Source organism: Rattus norvegicus, chromosome 17 (genome assembly GCF_021556685.1).
Source record: "Rattus norvegicus strain SHRSP/BbbUtx chromosome 17, alternate assembly SHRSP_T2T, whole genome shotgun sequence".
Classification (NCBI taxonomy): domain Eukaryota; kingdom Metazoa; phylum Chordata; class Mammalia; order Rodentia; family Muridae; genus Rattus; species Rattus norvegicus.
Genome location: NC_141550.1, coordinates 61,688,983 through 61,709,904, shown reverse-complemented (window position 1 = coordinate 61,709,904; position 20,922 = coordinate 61,688,983). Strand labels below are relative to the sequence as shown.

Below are 20,922 nucleotides of genomic sequence, written 5' to 3'. Positions count from 1 at the left end.
TTTTCAAAAGACTCTTAAAGAAACAAACCTGAAAACTGTGACTAATTGATTTCAGAGTGAATTCTAGGAATTGTGGGCATCATGTTCTGGGAGGCCTGCTGCTGGGAGTTGGGACCTAATTGGAAGTGTGGGAGTGAGGAGGGGGAAGGGTGAGCTTTCAGTCAGAGCCATTTCCTGTTCCTGGGGGCTCCAGGATAGTCCCTCTTTCTAAATATCTTCTTGATAACATCTTCTGAAGTGAGGATAACTTCAGCTTTCCTCTCCCCCTGTTTTACAGCTCGACAACAGTGGAATCAGAAGAGGTTGATAAAGATGGACAGCCCCTGCTGCTTCTCTCTGTACCTTATATTAAAGTCAGGAGCTTTGGGCAACTGTCACAGTTGTTATGCGTGGCCACAGACAGCAAGCAGCAGGAAGCACAGGCCTGTATCGAAGGTGATACACACTCTCCACTTGTGATGTGAACTTTCAGACACACAATCGTGGGGGAGGGGATGCTTTAGAAAGTATATTCACTTGAAAAAAAATTCTACCAAGTGAAAGATAATGCATCGTATGTACGACTTCATGAGAGTCGCTGTTCATGTTTGTCCCTGGCTGAACTGTTAGTATCCAGATTGTTTCATGGAAAATCTGATGTGTCATCGGTAGGTTTCTAGGTTCCTCATTTAAGCACGTGGCTTCTAGAAGTGCCCTGTGCTCTTTAAAGCCATGCTTGAGGACAGGTTACATGGAGTAGCATCTGAGGCTACTTCACCTTAGCATACAGCGTGGTGAATGGCAGCTTGTTTCCTCCAAGAAGAATTTGAACCTTTTTTTTTTTTTTGAGGAGGTAGTCCTTTCTTTTTCTTTCTCATTTGATCGTTTGTGGCATCATAGCCTTCTGTGAATCATTATGTGTATTCAGCTCCATGGGAAAGTTTCCCTTACACTGAGGGGACACACTGGCTTCGTTATTCATTCATAACTGTCTAATGTGAAAAATACTGCAATCGGTCCCTTACACTTGTGTTGTGCACATTTACCATCAGGAGCAAAGCCCACTTATGGATAACAATGGAGCCTATGTCTTTTGTGGGCTTAGAATAGGTGACTAGTGGGTTTCGGGACTATGGTGACCGAATTCTGTCTACTTTTATATGAGGTTAGAGGGTACACCTTAAAATGTTAAAAATGTTAGGACTGGACAGATGGCTCAATGGGTAAGAGCACATGTGCAAGCATTAGGACTTGAGTCCAAATCCCAAAACTGACATAAAATGCTGGAATAGTTTGTGTGTGTGTGTGTGTGTGTGTGTGTGTGTGTGTGTGTGTAAGCCAAGCACTGTGGGTATGGAGACAGACAGAGGGTCTCGAGCTTACTGGCTGCCAGCCTAGGTCTAGGTTTCAGTGCAGACCCATATCAATAAGGAGAATGATGGAACAAGGTGTTGGCATCCTTCTCTGACCTCTGCACATATGAGCGTGTGCAACCCACACATATGTGTATGTATACTTCCCTATATTAAACACACTATGATGTACACAACTGACATAATACAAGAGAGAACACATGGAGAAGGGTAAGACAGCTCCTACCCAATGGACTCTTAGGAGACAGGAATCCAAACGGGGTTGTCCAGAGGAAGCTGAGTGAGAGGAACCCAATTAAGGAGAATCTGGTGGGATCACCACAATTCTTCATCCTTGTCTTTGTTGCACCGGATAATCTTTATTAATTATGTTGATGTTTTGTCAGCGAACAGAGACCCCGTAGTGAAAATCCTGGGTCCAGATTACGATGAGATGAAGGAGGAGTCCACGAGCTTGGCCCTTCTCGATACGATCATCAAAGATAAAGAGCTGTACATTAAAAGGAAAGTCGCCATCCTGCTGAAGCAGCTGGACCTGCACCTGCTCAACCATTCCCTGAAGCACATTTCGCTGTGAGTGCCAGTGACGCATCTCAGATGTGGCAGTGAAAGTGCTCTCGGCATCGCACAGAGAAGTACAAGCGAGAACGTAACGGTTACTGCTACTGAGTTAACGTTGCTGTTTTCAGGGACAGAACGTCCGTTCTACTGCACCTACTTATACAAGTTCTAATAACAATTTTAGTTATTCTTGCTAGGACAGTCTAGTGGGGTTTTCTCCAGGTCAGAAGGCATTGAACATGTTGCTCTCTTCAAGACCCTTTAGATAATTATGAATATTAAGTGATAGCACAAATAGAATGTAGAGTTTGTGCAGTACAAATTGTGCTCACATTTGTAGTATTTTCTATGGCGTGGTATTACAAAATGAACACTTAAGGGCAGGCAAAATGGTTCAGCAGGGAGAGGTGGCTGCTGCCAAGCTTGATGACCTAGGTTCTATCCCATGGTAGAAGGAACGAACTGACTCACACAAATTGACCTATGACCTTACCATGTGAGCTCTGGCTTGCATGTGTGCCCACACACAGATACACCGAGAGAAATAATCTTTAAAAAAAAAAGAAATTAACATTGAAGTGTATTTAATGTCATAGTAGATATGAATTTCTTTTTCATTTGCTTTTTAATTTTATTTCTCAAGCTTTCAGATGTGTATGTATTTTATCCTTAGGACATTCACTCTCTTAGCTCCAATTTTAAGACATTCTTCTGCCTCCCCATCCCACTGGTCCACTGGTCCCCTTTGTCTCCCTGGACATAAATGAACTTCAGCATTAGTTACAGATAGGCAGGCCCCCTGAGATGATGGGATGTATCCATACGTTGCCTTTACATTCTGTTCCAAAGAGCTTGATTTTTTTAACGTTTGTTTCAGGGAGATCAGTTTGAATCCAGGGACTTTTAAGAAAGATATTGAGTTGCTCAAACGTTTCTCAGGAAAAGGGGAGCAGACGGTGCTGGAATGGATCGAATACACTTCAGGTTCGTGTCTTCTTGGGTTCACTTGACATCATTTATATCTTTGTCACTGTGTTCAAAACACTTCCCCATTGTTGCATCCCAGTTGAGTGTTTAAGATAATGAACTTCCTTGTTCTCACAGTGTCTATTTTATTGACACTGATATACTTTCAACCCACTAAGCTGAATTCCTCCTACTTATAGTTTCGTGACTGGTTTCAGATTATGAATTTTCAAATGGGTGTCGAGCCCCACCATGGAGACAGATTCAAGGGGAAATGTGTTACGTGATGGTGAAGCCACACGACGTGGAAACTCTGTGCCTCACCTGCAGCACAGAAGGGGTGTTTCTAAATGGTGTAAGTACTCTTTAAAAAAACATCACAAAACACAGATGTCTGTGGTTCTGTGCTAAGTATGTGAGGGGAGGCTTGTATCGTGGGTTATGTCCTGAGGATGTTAAAGAAAGGAGCATTGCTCTGTGAGGCAAAAGCTCCATCCTTTTCTATGCACCTCCTGGGAAAATCCAAGCCATCTTAATCAGCTTTGGTGGTTTTCACTGCAGGGCATGAAGCCAGTTTTGGAAGAAACAGGTTCAGAAGTAACCCTTCTTACTTCTCCAAACTGAAATCCCTTTGTTAGAATCAGTTCTCGGATTAGCTACACACAGATTAAAGGTAGCAAATGACAAGAGGCAATTTTGGAAGCTAAGAACTGTAGCTTCCACCTTGAGAGTTCAAGGGCAAGGGAGTGGAGGAGGCTTCAGTGTGGAAGTTAGGAGGAAGAAGCCCAGCAAGCTGGAATCCAGGCAGCTGGGGTGAGGCCCCTTCTAGGCTGTTCTGAGTCTTATGACCGTCTTAATAAAGCAAGCCTCAGGGTGGGGAGTGGATACCGTCCAGTTTATGCTGTCCAGTTTCCTCAAGAGGTGGAAGACCTGGGACCTGGGCCTATGAAGCTGGACATCAGTCTTTCACTAATGACACCTCTGAGAGCCCATGGGAAAAGAGGAAACTGAACATTGGAACCAACCATACACATGGGAAACATGGGAGTGAAAACCTATTACTGGAGAGTGGGATGGTGGGCCCACTAGGAAGGAGGACATTTTACCTTTGATCCTTTTTGTGTGAACCTAGTGTAACCTACCAGAACAGAAACTGAGTTTAGATTCCAAGGATCCTAAAGGAGGTTTGGATGGGTGCCTCTGAGCTGAGAGACAAAGCAGCCAGACTGAGAGTGCACGGCTCTCAGAGCACAGAGCCTCAGGTTAGCACGAGTGACTTTTGTTCTTTTTGAGTCATTGACATAGCCAGGAGAGCCTCAGAGGCCTCCTCAGTGGCATGCCACCTTTGGAGCCTTCAGGCGAACTTGGGATACACAAGAGGATCCAGGCCCTGAACGGGGAACCACACTGTCACAGGTGGTGGCTTCACAAGGTCTTCCACCTTGCTCGTGTTAATTTCAGGGTCCTGGTACCACATTTAGGATGGCCTGCTGGAACCTTTGAGTACTTTTTGTTTGTTTGTTTGTTTTTTGTTTTTTTTCTCACAACCATTTAACTTGGCTTATTTGTGCATAGAGAAAGTAGGCTATAATCCTGGTTATTGATTTGTTTGACATTTAGAAAAGTACAATTTCTTGTTATTATTCCAGATTTTGCTACTTTGTGGGCTTTCTAATTAATTAATTAATTAATTAACCAATTTTACACTCCAGATTTTATTCCTCTCTCGATCCACCCCTGAGGGTTCACATGTGCACATCCCATACCTCCTCTCTGCCCCCTGCACCCCCCCTTCTCACAAGGATGTCCCCATCCCACCCACCCCACCAGACTTCTAAGCTTCCTGGGACCTCCAGTCTCTTGAGGGATTAGGTGCATCTTCTCTGACTGAGCCCAGACCCGGGAGTCCTCTGCTGTGTGTGTGTTGGAGGCCTCATCTCAGCTGGTGTATGCTGCCTGGTTGGCAATTCAGTGTCTAAGAGATGTCAGGGGTCCAGGTTAATTGAGACTGCCACTCCTCCTACAGGGTTGTCCTCCTCCTCAGCTTTCTCCTGCTTTTCCCGAATTCAACCAGAGGGGTCAACAGCTTCTGTTCATTGGTTGGGTGCACATATCTGCATCTGAGTATTTCAGCTGCTTGTTGGGTCTTTTGGAGGACAGTCTTTTTTCCCCCACCCTTTATTCCCGTTTTCACCTGCTAACACCGGATAGGAGAGAAACAAGCCTAAAGAGAAAAGAATTATGAAATCCTTGAATTGTAGGAGTTAGGTCTGGTTCTTCCTCCTAGCTCCATGTTCTCAGAAATAAGACTCATACTCAAAATATACTTACAAATACCTATGCCGTCTAGCTAGGCCCTTCTCTGACTTAAAACAACCCATTTATTTTAATCAAGGCTAGTCTCAACTCACAAGGAACCTGTCTCCCAAGTATGGGGATCAAAGGCATGAGTTATGTATTTAGGATTATGTACTCTTAAAAATGTATCAGTTTTTATCTTTATTCCTTTTTTGGAGATTATCATCTATGCATATTTTTATCCATTTTCCTTTTTAAATTTAGTATCCTTCCTTGTATTAAACTTTATTTAAATGCCTTTCCATTTTAGTGCATGAGTGTACTCTCCAGCATATTGTACCTGCTCAGAGGTCTTAGCCTGGGTTATGTATCATGTGCTAGGCTGAGCCATTACCAGTTCTCCTGTGGGAGCCCCATGTCTAAGGAGACTAGTTGGCTAACCAGAGTATCATCAACACGCTACCTCACTGAGGGTAGCAAGTCCCCAATCCATATCATTGTCTGTCAGTGTATAGTCAGAAAGCTTAACAGTATTATGTTTTATTCTCTTGTCCAGTGGTCTCTGGATTCCTTAATTGGGTGCTTTTCTTCTTCTGGAAAGATAAAAGCAAGCAACCCTGCTCAGCCCTAATGCTGGGTCCTTACATTGAGTAACACAATAGATCTTCCTGGTGAAGGGCAAATCCCTTTCATCAACAGAAGAGCATTATCTTTCAAATTGAATGTATAAGTATGCCTTATATGGGTAAATATATATTCCCCCTTCTCTTTATATTAAATTTAAGACTGATGTGTACTTTATTTTTTACATTACTAAGAACATTATTACTTACTATTAAGCAAAAACCTGCACAGTATCTTTAAGGAAAAAAGTATCATTTTGAATTTTAGATTGTCATTGATATTATTGACTGTATTTATTATTGGTATTGGCTCTATTTATTAGCAGAGGGTCTCACCCTGACTTTACTGTTTCATTGGAATCCCCAGGCCATTCTGCAGTCCTGGCTTTGAACAGTTAGGGCTTTTGCCAGCCAACAATCTCAAGATCATGTGTCCTGCCACGCTTAGTTAGGCCAGAGCCTCTGCCCTGTGCCGACTCCATCAAGGTAGTGTGCCTGTGGCAAGTTGAGGCTGGAGCCTTTCAATTTCTTCCCAACCCTCCATCTGGAGCTCCTGTTCCTGTCTTGCAGGGGTGCTCAGTGCCCCTGTGACCTGGTTCTTTCTTGTGCACATCTTTAGGCCTTTAGTTGTGTGGATATAAATTGGGCTGTTGAGGCCACAGCAGGCTGGTGTGTATTCCAGGCCTCCATTCTCTCTATAAGCAGGACCCTTCTTTTTAAAAGTTTTAAAGCGCTAATTTATTTTCTTTCTTTCTTTTTAAAATTTTTGTCTTTTCTTAAGAAGATAGAGTTTTAAAGTTGTTTTGTTTTGGGGGAGAATTAGTGCCTCTATCCAGAAAGTTATCTCAGGTTAGTTTAAGCATCATATGTAAAAGTTAGGTCTGGTTCTTCCTCCTAGCCCTGTGCTCCTAGAAATAAGACTCAGACTCAAAATACATTTACAAATACCTAGGCCATATCACTAGGCTCTCCTCTGATTATATCACAGCTTAGCATAACTCATTTATTTTAATCTACGTCCTGCCGCCTACATGGCTGGTTACCTGTGCTTAGGTAACATGCATCACGTCTTCCTGGGCAAATCTTCCCAGGCCAATCTCCAGTGGCTTGCACAATTTCAGAATCCTTTTGTTTAGCAAATGTGCCCCACCTTCTATTCCACCCTTTACTAAAGGCCATAAGTTTTTAAATCGACAGGTGATATATCCATACAGTGCATAAGATAATCTCTTTACGTTGAATTGAATTTGTTTCTTTTTTGACCATAGCTACTAACAAACTACAACCAACTTCCTTAAATGACCAGCAACCATGCACCATGCATTTCAGGGCCCTAGCATTTATATACCCTCTGAAAAATTCCCAGAATTACAAATGTCACACAAAGAAATTATCTAGCTGCTTCTGCTAGAGCACAAGGAAGATCATAGTTAACTGCTACAGACAGTCTAAAGGAGCCCCATATCCCCCCTGGGATAAAAAAAAAAACCTTCTTATATTTTTGTGTTTTTAAAAGAAACCAGAACTTCAAAATTGTAGCTCCATAGTTAGAATAAGATAATAGAAGGAATAATTTCTTTGACCTTATAGAGAGGATCAAGCAGTTTTTGTTTCTATCAAAGATTATACTGGGAAACATTAAATATTCCTTTCAGGTTTAAAAGAAAAACTCAAAAATTGAGAACCAGAAAAACTTTTGTTAATTTCCAAATATTAATGACAGTATAGGTGTGTGTTTCTGATGCAGTACAGAAGAAAAAGAAATGTACTAAAGGCAGGGGCAGGCGGAAGAGGGCACAAGGGACAGACAATTCTCTAGAGATGCTAGCCCTAGAAAATGAACTCACAGAGCAAGACAGGAGTGTGAGCACAGCATATGTTTTTCTTCAGTAAAATTCCAAGCCTTGGGCCTTTTGTGACTTCATCAGTAAGGTCCTTGACGTCACTGGGTATTTTCATACTAAAGGAGAACTCGGACTTCAGTTGATAGAGAGTAAAGTTCTATATGCATAGAGGAGGTACTCAGATGGGAGGGGTGGATGGATGGATGATGAAATTAAGTCAAGGGGAGGGTTTTGTCTATACACATCATACACAGAGACTGCCACATTGAGAGTTTTTAGGAAGTAGGGGTTATTGAGTAGGGTGGAAATGGGAGTGGTTAAAATGCATTATATTATACAACATTGTCAAAATTAATTTAAAAAAACCCACCAACATGTGTGCACAGGCTGTGACTTACTGTTCTGGGCCCTCTATTGACCGGTCCATTAATCATACCACCGAACCTTCACTCCCAAAGGGAAAAACAGAAGAGGAGGGGGCGATTGACTATGAGAGAAAAGGTGAAGTTTACAAGGACATTGTGACATGTTTAAAGGACCAATCACCAGTATTTTCAGAGAATATGTCTAAGCAGGTAAGTTGGGTCCATCTTTTTTTTTTTTTTAATTTTTTTTTTTATTAACTTGAGTATTTCTTTTTTTTTTTTTTTTTTTTTTTGGTTCTTTTTTTCGGAGCTGGGGACCGAACCCAGGGCCTTGCGCTTCCTAGGTAAGCGCTCTACCACTGAGCTAAATCCCCAGCCCCGAGTATTTCTTATATACATTTCGAGTGTTATTTCCTTTCCCAGTTTCCGGGCAAACATCCCCCTCCCCCCTCCCCTTCCTTATGGGTGTTCCCCTCCCAACCCTCCCCCCATTGCTGCCCTCCCCCCATAGACTAGTTCACTGGGGGTTCAGTCTTGGGTCCATCTTTTTATGTTGTTTGATTATAACCTTTTGTAGCCTTTTTATCTTTCCATCACTAAACTCAAATTATACACATGCTAAGCGGTAAGTCACATTCTTCCTTCTACCTGTGACCTCTGATGAACTCTAGTTTGTTACATTTGTTTACTTGTTCTGCATGTTTCCTATCAGCAGACTCATAGGATCTACTTAATATCTGTGCCTATGTAAGAGAATTCGTAGTATGGGGTTCGTTTGGCTTGTTTCACTTAGCATATTCTCAGGTCGGTCCATCGTATTGTGATTTAATTTTTTTCATTGCTTCATTTGCTTTCATTGACACACTGTTCTTGTTTCATTTCTTATCGCTCTGATAAAATACCCCCCAACAAAAGCAACTTGAAGGGAGAGATTATTTTAGCTCACAGTTCTGTGTCGCAGTTCCACTGCAGGGAAGGTGGCAATACTTGAAGCAGCTAGTCATGTATACAGTCAAGAGCAGAGAGAGGAAATAAGCTTTTGTGCTTATCTGGCTTTCTCCTCTCTCACACAGTTCAGGATCTCTGCTTAGGGAATGCCACCTCCCACACTGCAGGTCTTCCCACATCCACTAATGGAACCGAGATAATCTCCCACAAGCAAGCCAACTGGCCATCCTGATCTACACAATCTTTACGTGAACTCTTTTCCCCGGGTGACTTTAGATTGTGTCAAGTTGACAATTAAAGTCAACCAGTTCACACACATCATGATTGGCTCCCCCCTCCCACCCGTGAACACCAGTCTACAAGAGTTTGTACTAGTTTGGGTGGCCACCTGGAAGTGGACTTTGAAGTTACATGGTAATTCTACGTCATTCTTGGACAGGACACTAGACATTTCCAAAGTAGCTGTAGCATTTTAGGTTCCAATGGTAAGGTGCAAGGAGCCCATTTTCTCCGTATCCTCTCCAACTTGTATGCTATGTTGTCTGAAGGAGTCTTAGTGAGTTACTGGTAGGTCTCTGAGATCTAGCCTGCTTTTTTTTTTTTTTTATCTTACCCTACTACATCCTGAGTGGCATTCTAAAATCATTTATCTTTCAAATATTGTACATATCTTTAAAACTTAAGCTTTTCTTTTCTTTTTTTTTTTTCCGGAGCTGGGGACTGAACCTAGGGCCTTGAGCTTGCTAGGCAAGCGCTCTACCATTGAGCTAAATCCCCAACCCCAAAACTTAAGCTTTCTTATGAAATTATTTTATTTAAGTACCTTGGTTCTTTGACTATTTCTGCTGGCAGCTGAGTTTTTTATTTTAGCCATTCTAACTGGTGTGAGGTGGAATCTCTCAGGGTTTTTTTGATTTGAATTTCCCTGATGACTAAGGATGTTTCTTTAGGTGCTTCTCAGTCATTCAATATTCCTCAGCTGAGAATTTTTTGTTTAGCTCTGTACCCCATTTTTAATAGGGTTATTTGGCTCTCTGGAGTCTAAATTCTTGAGTTCTTTGTATATATTGGATATTAGCCTTCTCTTGGATGTAGGATTGATAAAATTTTTTTCCCAATCTGTTGGTTGCTGTTTTGTCCTAATGAGAGTATCCTTTGCCTTACAGAAGCTTTACAGTTTTATGAGATCCCATTTGTCAGTTCTTGATCTTAGAGCATAAGCCACTGGTTTTCTGTTCAGGGAATTTTCCCCTGTGTCCAAATGTTCAAGGCCCTTCCCCATTTCCTCTTGTATTAGTTTGAGTGTATCTTTTCTTATGTGGAGGTCCTTGATCCACTTAGACTTCAGCTTTGTACAAGGAGCTAAGAATGGATCACTTTGCATTCTTCTACATGCTGACATCCAGTTGAACCAGCACCATTTCTTGAAAATGCTTTCTTTTTTCCACTTGATGGATTTAGCTCCTTTGTCAAAAATCAAATGACCATAGTGATGTGGGCTCATTTCTGTGCCTTCAGTTTCATTCCATTGATCTACCTGCCTGTCTCTGTGCCAATACCATACTTTTTTTTTATCACTATTGCTTTGTAATACTATTGCTTGGGGCCAGGATGGTGATTCCCCCAGAAGTTCTTTTATTGTTGAGGATAGTTTTCACTATCCTGGTTTTTCTGTGATTCCAAATGAATTTGCAAATTGCTCTTTCTAACATTGTGAAGAACTGAATCAACATTTTGGTGGGAATTGCATTGAATCTGTAGATTTCTTATGGCAACATGGCCATTTTTACAATATTAGTCCTACCAATCCATTTGAATGGGAGATCTTTCCATCTTCTGAGATCTTCAATTTCTTTCTTCAGAGACTTGAAGTTCTTGTCATGCAGATCTTTCACTTTCTTGGTTAAAGTCGCACCAAGGTATTTTATATTATTTGTGACTATTATGAAGGATGTCATTTCCCTAATTTCTTTCTCGGCTTGTTTCTCTTTTGTGTAGAGGAAGGCTACTGATTTGTTTGAGTTAATTTTATATCCAGCCACTTTGTTGAAGTTGTTTATCAGGCTTAGTAGTTCTCTGGTGGACCTTTTGGGGTCACTTAAGTATACTATCATATCATATCAAATAGTGGAATTTTGACTTCTTCCTTCCCAATTTGTATCCCTTTGACCTCCTTTTGTTGTCTGACTGCTTTGGCTAGGACTTCCAGTACTATATTGAATAAATATAGAGAGAGTGGGCAGCCTTATCTAGTCCCTGATTTTAGTGGGATTGCTTCACATTTCTCTTCATTTATTTTGATGGTGGCTATTGGTTACTGCTGTATATTGCTTTTACTATGTTTAGGTATGGGCCTTGAATTCCTGATCTTTCCAGGACTTTTGTCATGAAGGGGTGTTGAATTTTGTCAAATGCTTTCTCAGCATCTAATTAGATGATCATGTGGTTTTTCTCTTTGAGTTGGTTTATATAGTGGATTACGTTGATGGATTTCCATATACTGAACCATCCCTACATTCCTGAATGAAATCTATTTGATCATGATGGATGATTGTTCAGATTTGTTCTTGGATTCAGTTTGTGAGAATTTTATTGAGTATTTTTGCATCGATATAAGGGAAACTGGTCTGAAGTTTTCTTTGTTGGGTCTTTGTGTGATTTAGGTATAAACATAATTGTGGCTTCATAGAAGGAATTTGGTAGCGCTCCTTCTGTTTTTATCTTGTGGAATAGTTTGGACAGTAATGGTATTAGGTGTTCTATGAAGGTCTGATAGAATTCTGCACTAAACCCATCTGGTCCAAGGATATTTTTGGTTGGGAGACTTTTAATAACTGCTTCTATTTCTTTAGAAGTTATGGGACTGTTTAGCTGGTTTATCTGATCCTGATTTTACTTTGGTACCTGGTATCTCTCTAGAAAATTGTTCATTTCCTCCAGATTTTCCAGTTTTGTTGAATATAGGCTTTTGTAGTAGGATCTAATGATTTTTGAATTTCCTCAGTTTCTGTTGTTATGTCTCCCTTTTCATTTCTGATTTTGTTAATTTTGATTCTCTGTGTCCCTTGGTTAGTCTGGCTAAGGGTTTATCTTTTTGATTTTCTCAAAGAACCAGCTCCTGGTTTTGTTGATTCTTTGTATAGTTCTTTTTGTTTCTACTTGGTTGATTTCAGCCCTGAGTTTGATTATTTCCTGCCATCTACTCCTCTTGGGTGTATTTGCTTCTTTTTGTTATAGAGCTTTTTCATGTGCTGTCAAGCTGCTAATGTTTGCTCTCTCCAGTTTCTTTTTGAAGACACTCAGAGCTATGTGTTTTCCTCTTAGCACTGCTTTCATTGTGTCCCATAAGTTGGGTATGTTGTGCCTTCATTTTCATTAAATTCTAAAAAGTCTTTAATTTCTTTAATTCTTCCTTGACCAACTTATCAGTGAGTAGAGTGTTGTTCAGCTTTCATGTTTATGTGGGATTTCTTTCGCTTTTTGTTGTTATTGAAGATCAGCCTTATTCCATGATGATCTGATAGGATGCATGGGATGATTTTAATCTCCTTGTATCTGTTGAGACCTGTTTTGTGACTGAATATATGGTCAACTTTGGAGAAGGTTCCATGAGGTGCTGAGAAGAAGGTATGTTCTTTTGTTCTAGGAGGAAATGTCCTATAAATATCTCTTAAATCCATTTGGTTGATAACTTCTGTTAGTTTCTTTATGTCTCTGTTTATTTTCTGTTTCCATGATCTGTCCAATGATGAAAGTGGGGTGTTGAAGTCTCCCACTATTATTGTGTGATTGCCGTGTGTTCTTTGAACTTTAATAAGGTTTCTTTTATGAATTTATGTGCCCTTGCAATTGGAGCATAGATATTTAGGATTGAAAGTTCATCTTGGTGGATTTTTCCTTTGATGAATATAAAGTATCCTTCCTTATGTTTTTTGATAACTTTTGGTTGAAAGTTGATTTGATTTGATATTAGAATGACTACTCCAGCTTGTTTTTTGGGATCATTTGCTTGGAAAAGTTTTCTCCCAGCCTTTTACTCTGAGGTAGAGTCTGTCTTTGTCTCTGAGGTGTGTTTCCTATATGCAGCAAAATTCTGGGTCCTGTTTATTTATCCAGTCTCATAGTCTATATCTTTTTATTGGGGACTTGAGTCCATTGATGTTGAACAATGTTGATTGTTGTTTCCTGTTATTTTTGTTGTTAGAGGTAGAATTATGTTTGTGTCACTATCTTTTGGACTTGTTGAAAGATTACTTTCTTGCTATTATAATGTATATTTTTATCTCCTTGTGTTGGAGTTTTCCATCTATTACTCTTTGTAGGGCTGGATTTGTGGAAAGATTTTGTGTAAATTTGGTTTTGTCATGGAATATCTTGGTTTTTCCATCTATGGTAATTGAGAGTTTTGCTGGATATAGTAACCTGGGCGAGCATTTGTGTTCTCTTAGGGTCTGTATGATATCTGCTCAGGATCTTCTGGCTTTCATAGTCTCTAGTGAGAAATCTGGTGTAATTCTGGTAGGTCTGCCTTTATATGTTACTTGACATTTTTCCCTTACTGCTTTTATTTTCTCCCTGCCCCCTTTCTCTATATATTACCTCATTTCTCCTGCCCCTTTCCTTTTCTTTTTTTTACTTTTTCTTTTACTTTTTTTTTTTTCCGGAGCTGGGGACCGAACCCAGGGCCTTGCGCTTCCTAGGCAAGCGCTCTACCACTGAGCTAAATCCCCAACCCCTTACTGCTTTTAATACTCTTTCTTTGCTTTGTGCATTTGGTGTTTTGACTATTATGTGACAGGAGGAGTTTCTTTTCTGGTCCAATCTATTTGGAGTTCTGTAGGCTTCTTGTATGTTCATGGGCATCTCTTTCTTTTTGTTAGGGAAGTTTTCTTCTATGATTTTGTTGAAGATACTATCTGACCCTTTAAGTTGGGAATTTTGTCTCTCTTCTATACCTATTATCCTTAGGTTTGATCTTCTCCTGTGTCCTGGATTTTCTGGTGGTTTTGGGTTAGCATCTTTTTGTGTTTTGCATTTTCTTTGATTTTTGTGTCAATGTTTTCTATGGTATCTTCTGCCCCCGAGATTCTCTCTTCTCTCTCTCTTGTATTCTGTCCATGATGCTTGCATGTATGACTCCTTATCTCTTTTCTAGACTTTCTATCTCCAGGGTTGTCTGTGTTTGTGATTTCTTTATTTTTTTTCTATTTCCCTTTTTAGATCCTGGTTGGTTTTGTTCAATTCCTTCACCTGTTTGGTTGTGTTTTCCGGTAATTCTTTAAGGGATTTTTGCATTTCCTCTTTAAGGGCTTCTACCTGTTTCCTGTGTTGTCCTGCAATTCTTTCAGGGAGTGTTTTATGTCCATCTTAATGTCCTCTAACACCATTATGAGACGTGATTTTAAATCAGAACCTTGTTTTTGTGGTGTGTTGGGTTATCCAGGACTTGCTGTGGTGGGAAAACTGGGTTCTGATTGTACCAAGTGGTCTTGGTTTCTTTTGCTTAGGTGCTTGCCTTTCACCATCTGGCTATCTCTGGTGTCAGGTGATCTTGCTGTCCCTCACTGTGGTTTGACCCTCCTGTATGCCTGTGTATCTGCACTCCTGGGAGACCAGCTCTCTCATGGTGGGATTTAGGTATTGAGAGTTATGACAGTGGATCTGCTCCAGGCAGAAATGGAAACCAGTATTATCCTGTGCCAGACTATTCCTAGGTTCCTGTGTCCTGAGGGCTCTGGGACAAGTTGCTCTAATCAGAGGTAGTGGTCTTACCTGTGCTCTCAGGTGTGTCAGTACTTCTGTGATACCCGCTCTCTCCTTGCAGGATCTTGGTACAGAGAGCTGTCGCACATGGTCTGTTCTGGAGGCAGACCTCAGCTTGACTCTTAAATAAGGTCTTGGACTTGAAGTTGCCCCTATTCAAATTGAGTTGCTATGCCACAGCAAGTCAATTCCTACGAGAGTCATCTGGCGTTAGCTAGTCCTCAGCTTCAGATGGCACTAAGTACTTGAGAGGTGATGTCACTGTAACCAGTACTCTTATTTTTTTTTAATAAAGGAGATTAGATTTAATGAGGAGCAACAGAAGGATAGTCAGATTTTTGAGAAACCCAAGACAGAAGATGGGCCCTCTTCTGCAACTGGCTCAGAGAAAAGTAAAGTTGAAAAGCTTTACTTTGGGAAAAGTCATATGACCAAGAGATTAGAGCCAAGCTTAAACTGGAGAGCAACTGTTGATTACAAAGAGTAAGTAGTTGTTTACTTTCTGATTCATCTTTAATAACTACATATTCGCCTATTTTTTCCTGGAATTGTATGTAATATTAGAAAAATACAGTATATGTTTTCCTGTCTTTCCTGTTTGATTCTCTTTTCCTTCTTTACATATCCCAAGAGGGAAAACATAGTGGTAAGAGCATGTGTGCTTATACTACTGTGACGGGAGGAAAACACTGGTTAAGTAAGAGCAAGTGGTATGAGGCAAAAAGGAAACTAAAATTCACTGAGAAATAACATGGAATGTTAACATGTCAGAGTAGGGAGAGGGTTATGATCACATGGAGTTGATCAGGACAACTCTTGTAGCAATAGTGTAAGCAGAATTTAATACTATAAGAAGGATGGATGCTCAACAGTGTTAACAGATGTATGTAAAGTGGATACTAGGACACTTAGTTCGGTTTGCTATTGCTGTGAGGAAGCAGCATAGCCAAAAGAAACTTGGAGAGGAAAAGGGTTCATTTCTCTCGCACTTCCAGATAACAGCTCACTGCCAAAAGCAGTGAATGCAGGGACTCAATACACGTTAGGACCTTGGAGACAGGAACTGATGCAGACGCCATGAAGGGTGCTGCTTGCTCAGTCTGTTTCTTGTAGAACACAGAACCTCTAGGCCAGGGGTGGCTCTACTCTCGGCTGAGGTGTCCCTCATCAATCACTAATTAAACATGCCCTACAGGCTTGCCTTTCTATAGTCCAATCGCATGGAAACATTTTTCTCAATTGAAGTTCCCTCCTCTCTGATGACTTTAGTTTGTGTCGAATAGAATAAAATTATCCAGTGGAAACACTAAACATGAGGAATAAAGTAGATAAAGGTATCGAGACTCAAAGGCTGAGAAGATGGCTCTACCAGTAAAGTGTTTGCCTTGTGAGCATGGAAAACCCAACTTTAATTCACAAAACTCAAAAGCAAAAGCAAAACAGAGTAGATGTGGTGGCGTGTGCTTGTAATTCCACTACTGGGGAAATGCAGATGGGTGGACCCCTGGAATTTGCTGGCCAGCTTAATCTACTTGCTGGATCCCAGGCCAGTGAGAGACCCTGTTTCAAATAAAAGGTGGCCGTGCTGGGGAACAGTATACACACACACACACAAACACACACACACACTATGCACACATATATACATACAGGCTCTGGCCTCCAAATGCACATCCACACACATGTTCACTTATACATATGGAATATGCATGTATATGTAGATGCATCACCTGTCAAACACATATTCACATATGCATGCTCACATGTGCGTATACACTCACATATACACATCACATACAATGTGCGTATGTGAGTATGTGTGTCATTGCTGTGCGTCATTGCTACTCAAATTTGGGGGTTGTCGGAAGTTCCTAGAGTAAATTAGTCTTGTTTCCACTACTCTAACAAAAAGCCCACATTATTTAAGTTACAAAGAACAAATGATCTATTATGAGTCATGATTCACCAGCACAGCATACTAAAGCTCAGTTTCGTTATATATTTATTTAGCCACAAAAGCTCTACAAAGGATAGCCAAGAGGAAAAACAAGGAAAATTAGAAAAGTCATCGACATCTGTTTCCACGGGTCGTGGGCAGTTACTTCGGTAAGTTTCTGTTGGTATGGCTGTGTCCTTATGGCTACCCACACAGAATGGTCAATTCCCAAGCCAGTTAAAGGCCTCCTTAATACCAGGGATCCAGGGTACTTAACACACTGATGGTTACTAGTGATGCCAGTAAAAATGAGTGTGATGTACTGCTTTAAGTATATTCTAGGATGCACTTCTAATGCAGTTGTGTGGGTCAGAGGTGGAGCTTGCTACGTACTGAGGAAGGAAACACATGTAAGGCAGAGCGTGGAGAACCCAGTGGAGTGTGCACTCCCAGCTTATCTTAGTTCTGATGTCCTAACAAAGTTGTGGTGTGTCTGTGTCTCTCTCTGTTTATAGATGACTCTTCCAATGCCCAATTGTAATTCCCAGTTAAAAAATTTACACAAGGCCAGCTATGCTTTTCAGTTTAACAACAACAACAACAACAACAAAATAACTGAAAAGGTTGGCTGTTAGTATTCCTAGTGGTGATAGACAGAAGGGAGAGATACTCATGGAAACATATACACACTCAGTGTAAAGCATAGCCCGTAAGACCCTGACTGCATTGATGCTAGCTTTACTTTTTAGTTCACTATAATAGATTTATTCAATGCGTTTAAGAACTTTGGAAGCTTTTTTATTTTGAAATAATAATAGACTCATAGACTCAGCTCAACTTCCTTCAGTGACATCACTGTACAGTCCCAGCACCAGGACATGACCCTGCTCTGTGAGTGTGTCATTTACCCAAGCACACTGGGGTAAATTCACCCCATACTATAACGAACACAGCAAGCGGAACACAGAACTTCCCCACGCGTGGGTTCCCTCCCGTTACCCCTGATAGACACATCTCGTCTCAGCCCTGACTCCAGCCAACAGTCCTCTGTTCTCCAGAGTACTGATCAGTATTAAGACTTAAGCGACCTTTCAAACGGTGTTTGCTGTTCATCTCTACCACTTTCTCTCTTTTCCTATATCTCTGTGGATTACTTAAGCATTTTGACTTGTCTGTAGTCTTTCTGGATGCATCTCTTTGTATAGCTCTGCATTGCCTTTGCTCCAGGTGGATTTGTGTGCGTGTGTGCATGCGTGCGTGCCTCTGTGTGTGTGTGTGTGTGTGTGTGTGTGTGTGTGTGTGTGTGATGAATAATACTCCTGGTTTTCTTCTGAGGCTCACAAGGCATTGATGTCATCTGCTGCTTGAGTGTGGGTTGTTGTATTATCGTTCCAGCCCACTCACTCTGTAGCTAACACTGAGGATTTTGTGTTACTGTTCTTAGTAAGGGTGGTGAGAAGGTTGAGGAGACCGTCAGTGAGAGCTCCTCAGAAAGTGAGGAGGATGAGGAGCCTCTAGACCACCGCCAGGAAGCCAATGCAGACCTCCCATCGGAATACTGGCAGATTCAGAAGCTGGTGAAATACTTAAAGGTAAGAAAAACTTTAAAGTATTTAGTGGAAATTCTTTTCTAAACACATGACATGCCTCTTAAGTAAGAGCCGTGTACACTGCGGTTGTAGAGTTATGGTTCCCGTGTTCTCCCTAATACAGGGTTCAGCCACATGGAAAGTTTGACCATGCTTATCCCACACTGTCACAGGCAGGTATCGGGCCATAGGGCAGCCTCTGGACACCGCTCTGGTGGTGGGGAAGCACAGTCTGGGGCACAGGACACAATTGGAGCTGGTTCGGGGGTCCCCAGGTTTGCGTGGAGGCTGGGGCCATCAGGTTCTCAGGCTCTTGGGCATCCTGTTGCCACTGGATGCTGCAAAAGAACTGAGAATGGAGTTGGGGCTGGTGGGGCTGGATCTAGCCCTGGCCAAGAGAGAAAGAGGAGGAGCTCTAGCTGGTCCCACAGGGATAGTCCTTGGCTGGACAGTGGTAGGCTGCAGGCTCCGGATGCCGGGTCTGGGAGCACAGGGAGGCCTTCAGTGGGAGGTTAGATGGCTGAAGGCCTTCTCTGTGGCTCCCCATAGCGGATCCCAATGAAAAGAGGCAGTCCATGGTTTTAAGACATTTCTTGTCATGGCGGAAAGTAGATGAGTAAAACCGTACCCCACTTCTCAGGGTGGGCCTGAGATTAAATACCTTTTGCCAGGAGGAGTGTCTGGGAAGGAAAGTTCATTGGTTAAGCCTCCAGGCCTTTAGGTACCTCATTGTAATGGAGATCTGTCTTGAGACTACATGACCATGGTCACTGTCCTCTACCCGTGGAGGGGCTTGGAGTGTTGCCCTTATGTGACTGATGGCTACAAATCTATGGCAGGCTGCAGCTAGTGCCTGCTTTCCTGGGAGTCAGGTGAAACACCTACTGTCCCTTTCAGGGTCACCAGGGTTTCAAGCCTTTGCTCAGCTGGAAACCAGAGTGCCTTTCATGGTCCCACACTTGTCATTTGCATATACAAAAGAAAAGGTCTTATTCTGAGCAAGTCAAGCTTAGACCTTGTGAAGCAGGACCTGACTGGTACCAGTTCTCTCTCCTGGTGTGTGTGTGTATGTGTGACAGGGTTGGGGGGGTGGGGGAGGATAGGAATGACTGTGGTCAAAAGCAAGTGTTGATGTAATCTGTGTTTCGTGATTTTCATTTAGTGTGGTAGAAAGAGCTCAGAGATTGTTAAACCTGGGTCACTGCCTAGTAGGTGGCCATTGGAGAGTTGTGGTTTGAATCACAACATAAGCAACGAGGTAGATGACATACCTGTACCACATGACTTTTCAGGACTGAGAACCTCACTTGTATGTATTGTAGCATCTCACGTAGTAGATGCTTAAGCTATGGCTCACTTCCACGTCTCTCTTTAGTCAGAAGATACATGAAAATACCTTACATGATGACTAGCCCATAAGGGGTATATAAATATTTGAAGGGAGGAAGGGGCAAGGAAAATGCGCTGTCACAGCCCAAATTAACATTCCTGGCTGCTCTGGAAAAGCCTTCTTTAAAGCTGAAGTCCAAAACTATGGGTGAAAAAATGGGACAAAATATTTTGATTACCTCATATTTTCTTCTTCGTTTCCATATCTTTGGCCAGATTGGCCAAGGGTATTGCTATTTAAACGATAGTGCCTCATCATCTCAAGACAGCATGTAAAATAGCTTTTGTGCACGCTTTTGAGAATCTGACAAAGGCCCTCTGAATGGATGGTCTTGAAGGCGAGAAACAGCTGAGGAAAACTGCAAGAAAAAGAAGCTCCCTCCTCCGAGGGGCGTTCCTTTAGTGAAAACTGCCAGAAGTAGAAAAAGGGTTTTTTTTTTTTCTGAGTTTCAAATCTCTAGAAATACTAGTGAAGACATTACAAAATATATTTTAATTATCTTTTGGGACTTCTGGTTCTCAGTTTCCTCTGATGTGAATCATGATGATGATACTGGTTAGAAGGAATTCATGTAACAGGCAAGTGTACAATGCTCTGACAGTGACGGCAGGCATTTCGAAGTACCAGGGCAGGTCCATGTCAGAACAGTAGCAACCACAGCCTGATTAGCTTTTTTGCATCTGTTTTTGTGTCTCCATGTGTTTCTGCTATTAACGTGATTCATTCTTGCAAAAAATAAGTACTGATTGACTGGAGTTGATGAATAGGTCAGGAAAGGGCTTGTTATGTAAGACTGAGTTTGGAACCTCAGAAGCATAAAAAAAAAATGCTAGACATGGTTATGCAGATCTGTCACATGAGGCGGTGGTAGAGACAGGCCGACCTCAGGAGCTTGTTAACCAATCAGTGAGCTCTAGATTCAGTGAGTGAGCCTCTCTCAAAAGGTGGAAGCCAAGGGAGAAAAAACAATAAGTAATCCTACTCAGCTGAAAACCCTATAACTGCAAAAGCTACTGGCCTGTCAAAATGATCCCAGTGGAGTAATAATGGCATCGTTTACTTGGAACTAACAAATAGAGGGTAATGCATAATTGTACTTAAGACCTGGGAAATAGGAAGGAATGCATGCCAGGCACCATAAACCCATCAACTACCAATGGCTGGCATGGTCACAGACCCTAGAGGAGAACCTACTACTGACATTTATAATTTCTACCTACTCTATGTACTGACTCTTATGCACACAGATAAGTCTAATTCTTTAACCATAGAAATTTCTTTTTGCAG

General features: G+C 41.5%; 1 protein-coding gene across 3 annotated transcripts in view; it reads left to right on the top strand.

Annotated features, from left to right (window-relative positions):
- Window positions 1–20,922, top strand: part of Odad2 (outer dynein arm docking complex subunit 2) — a 193,809-nt gene that overhangs the window by 9,523 nt on the left and 163,364 nt on the right. For 2 of the 3 annotated variants that reach the window (NM_001427763.1, XM_087590734.1), the window contains 8 exon segments: window positions 278–435; window positions 1,739–1,925; window positions 2,791–2,897; window positions 3,098–3,234; window positions 8,103–8,219; window positions 15,016–15,203; window positions 16,731–16,826; window positions 18,101–18,248. In NM_001427763.1, the coding sequence (NP_001414692.1) occupies window positions 278–435; window positions 1,739–1,925; window positions 2,791–2,897; window positions 3,098–3,234; window positions 8,103–8,219; window positions 15,016–15,203; window positions 16,731–16,826; window positions 18,101–18,248 (1,138 nt within the window). 3 annotated transcript variants of the gene reach the window in all.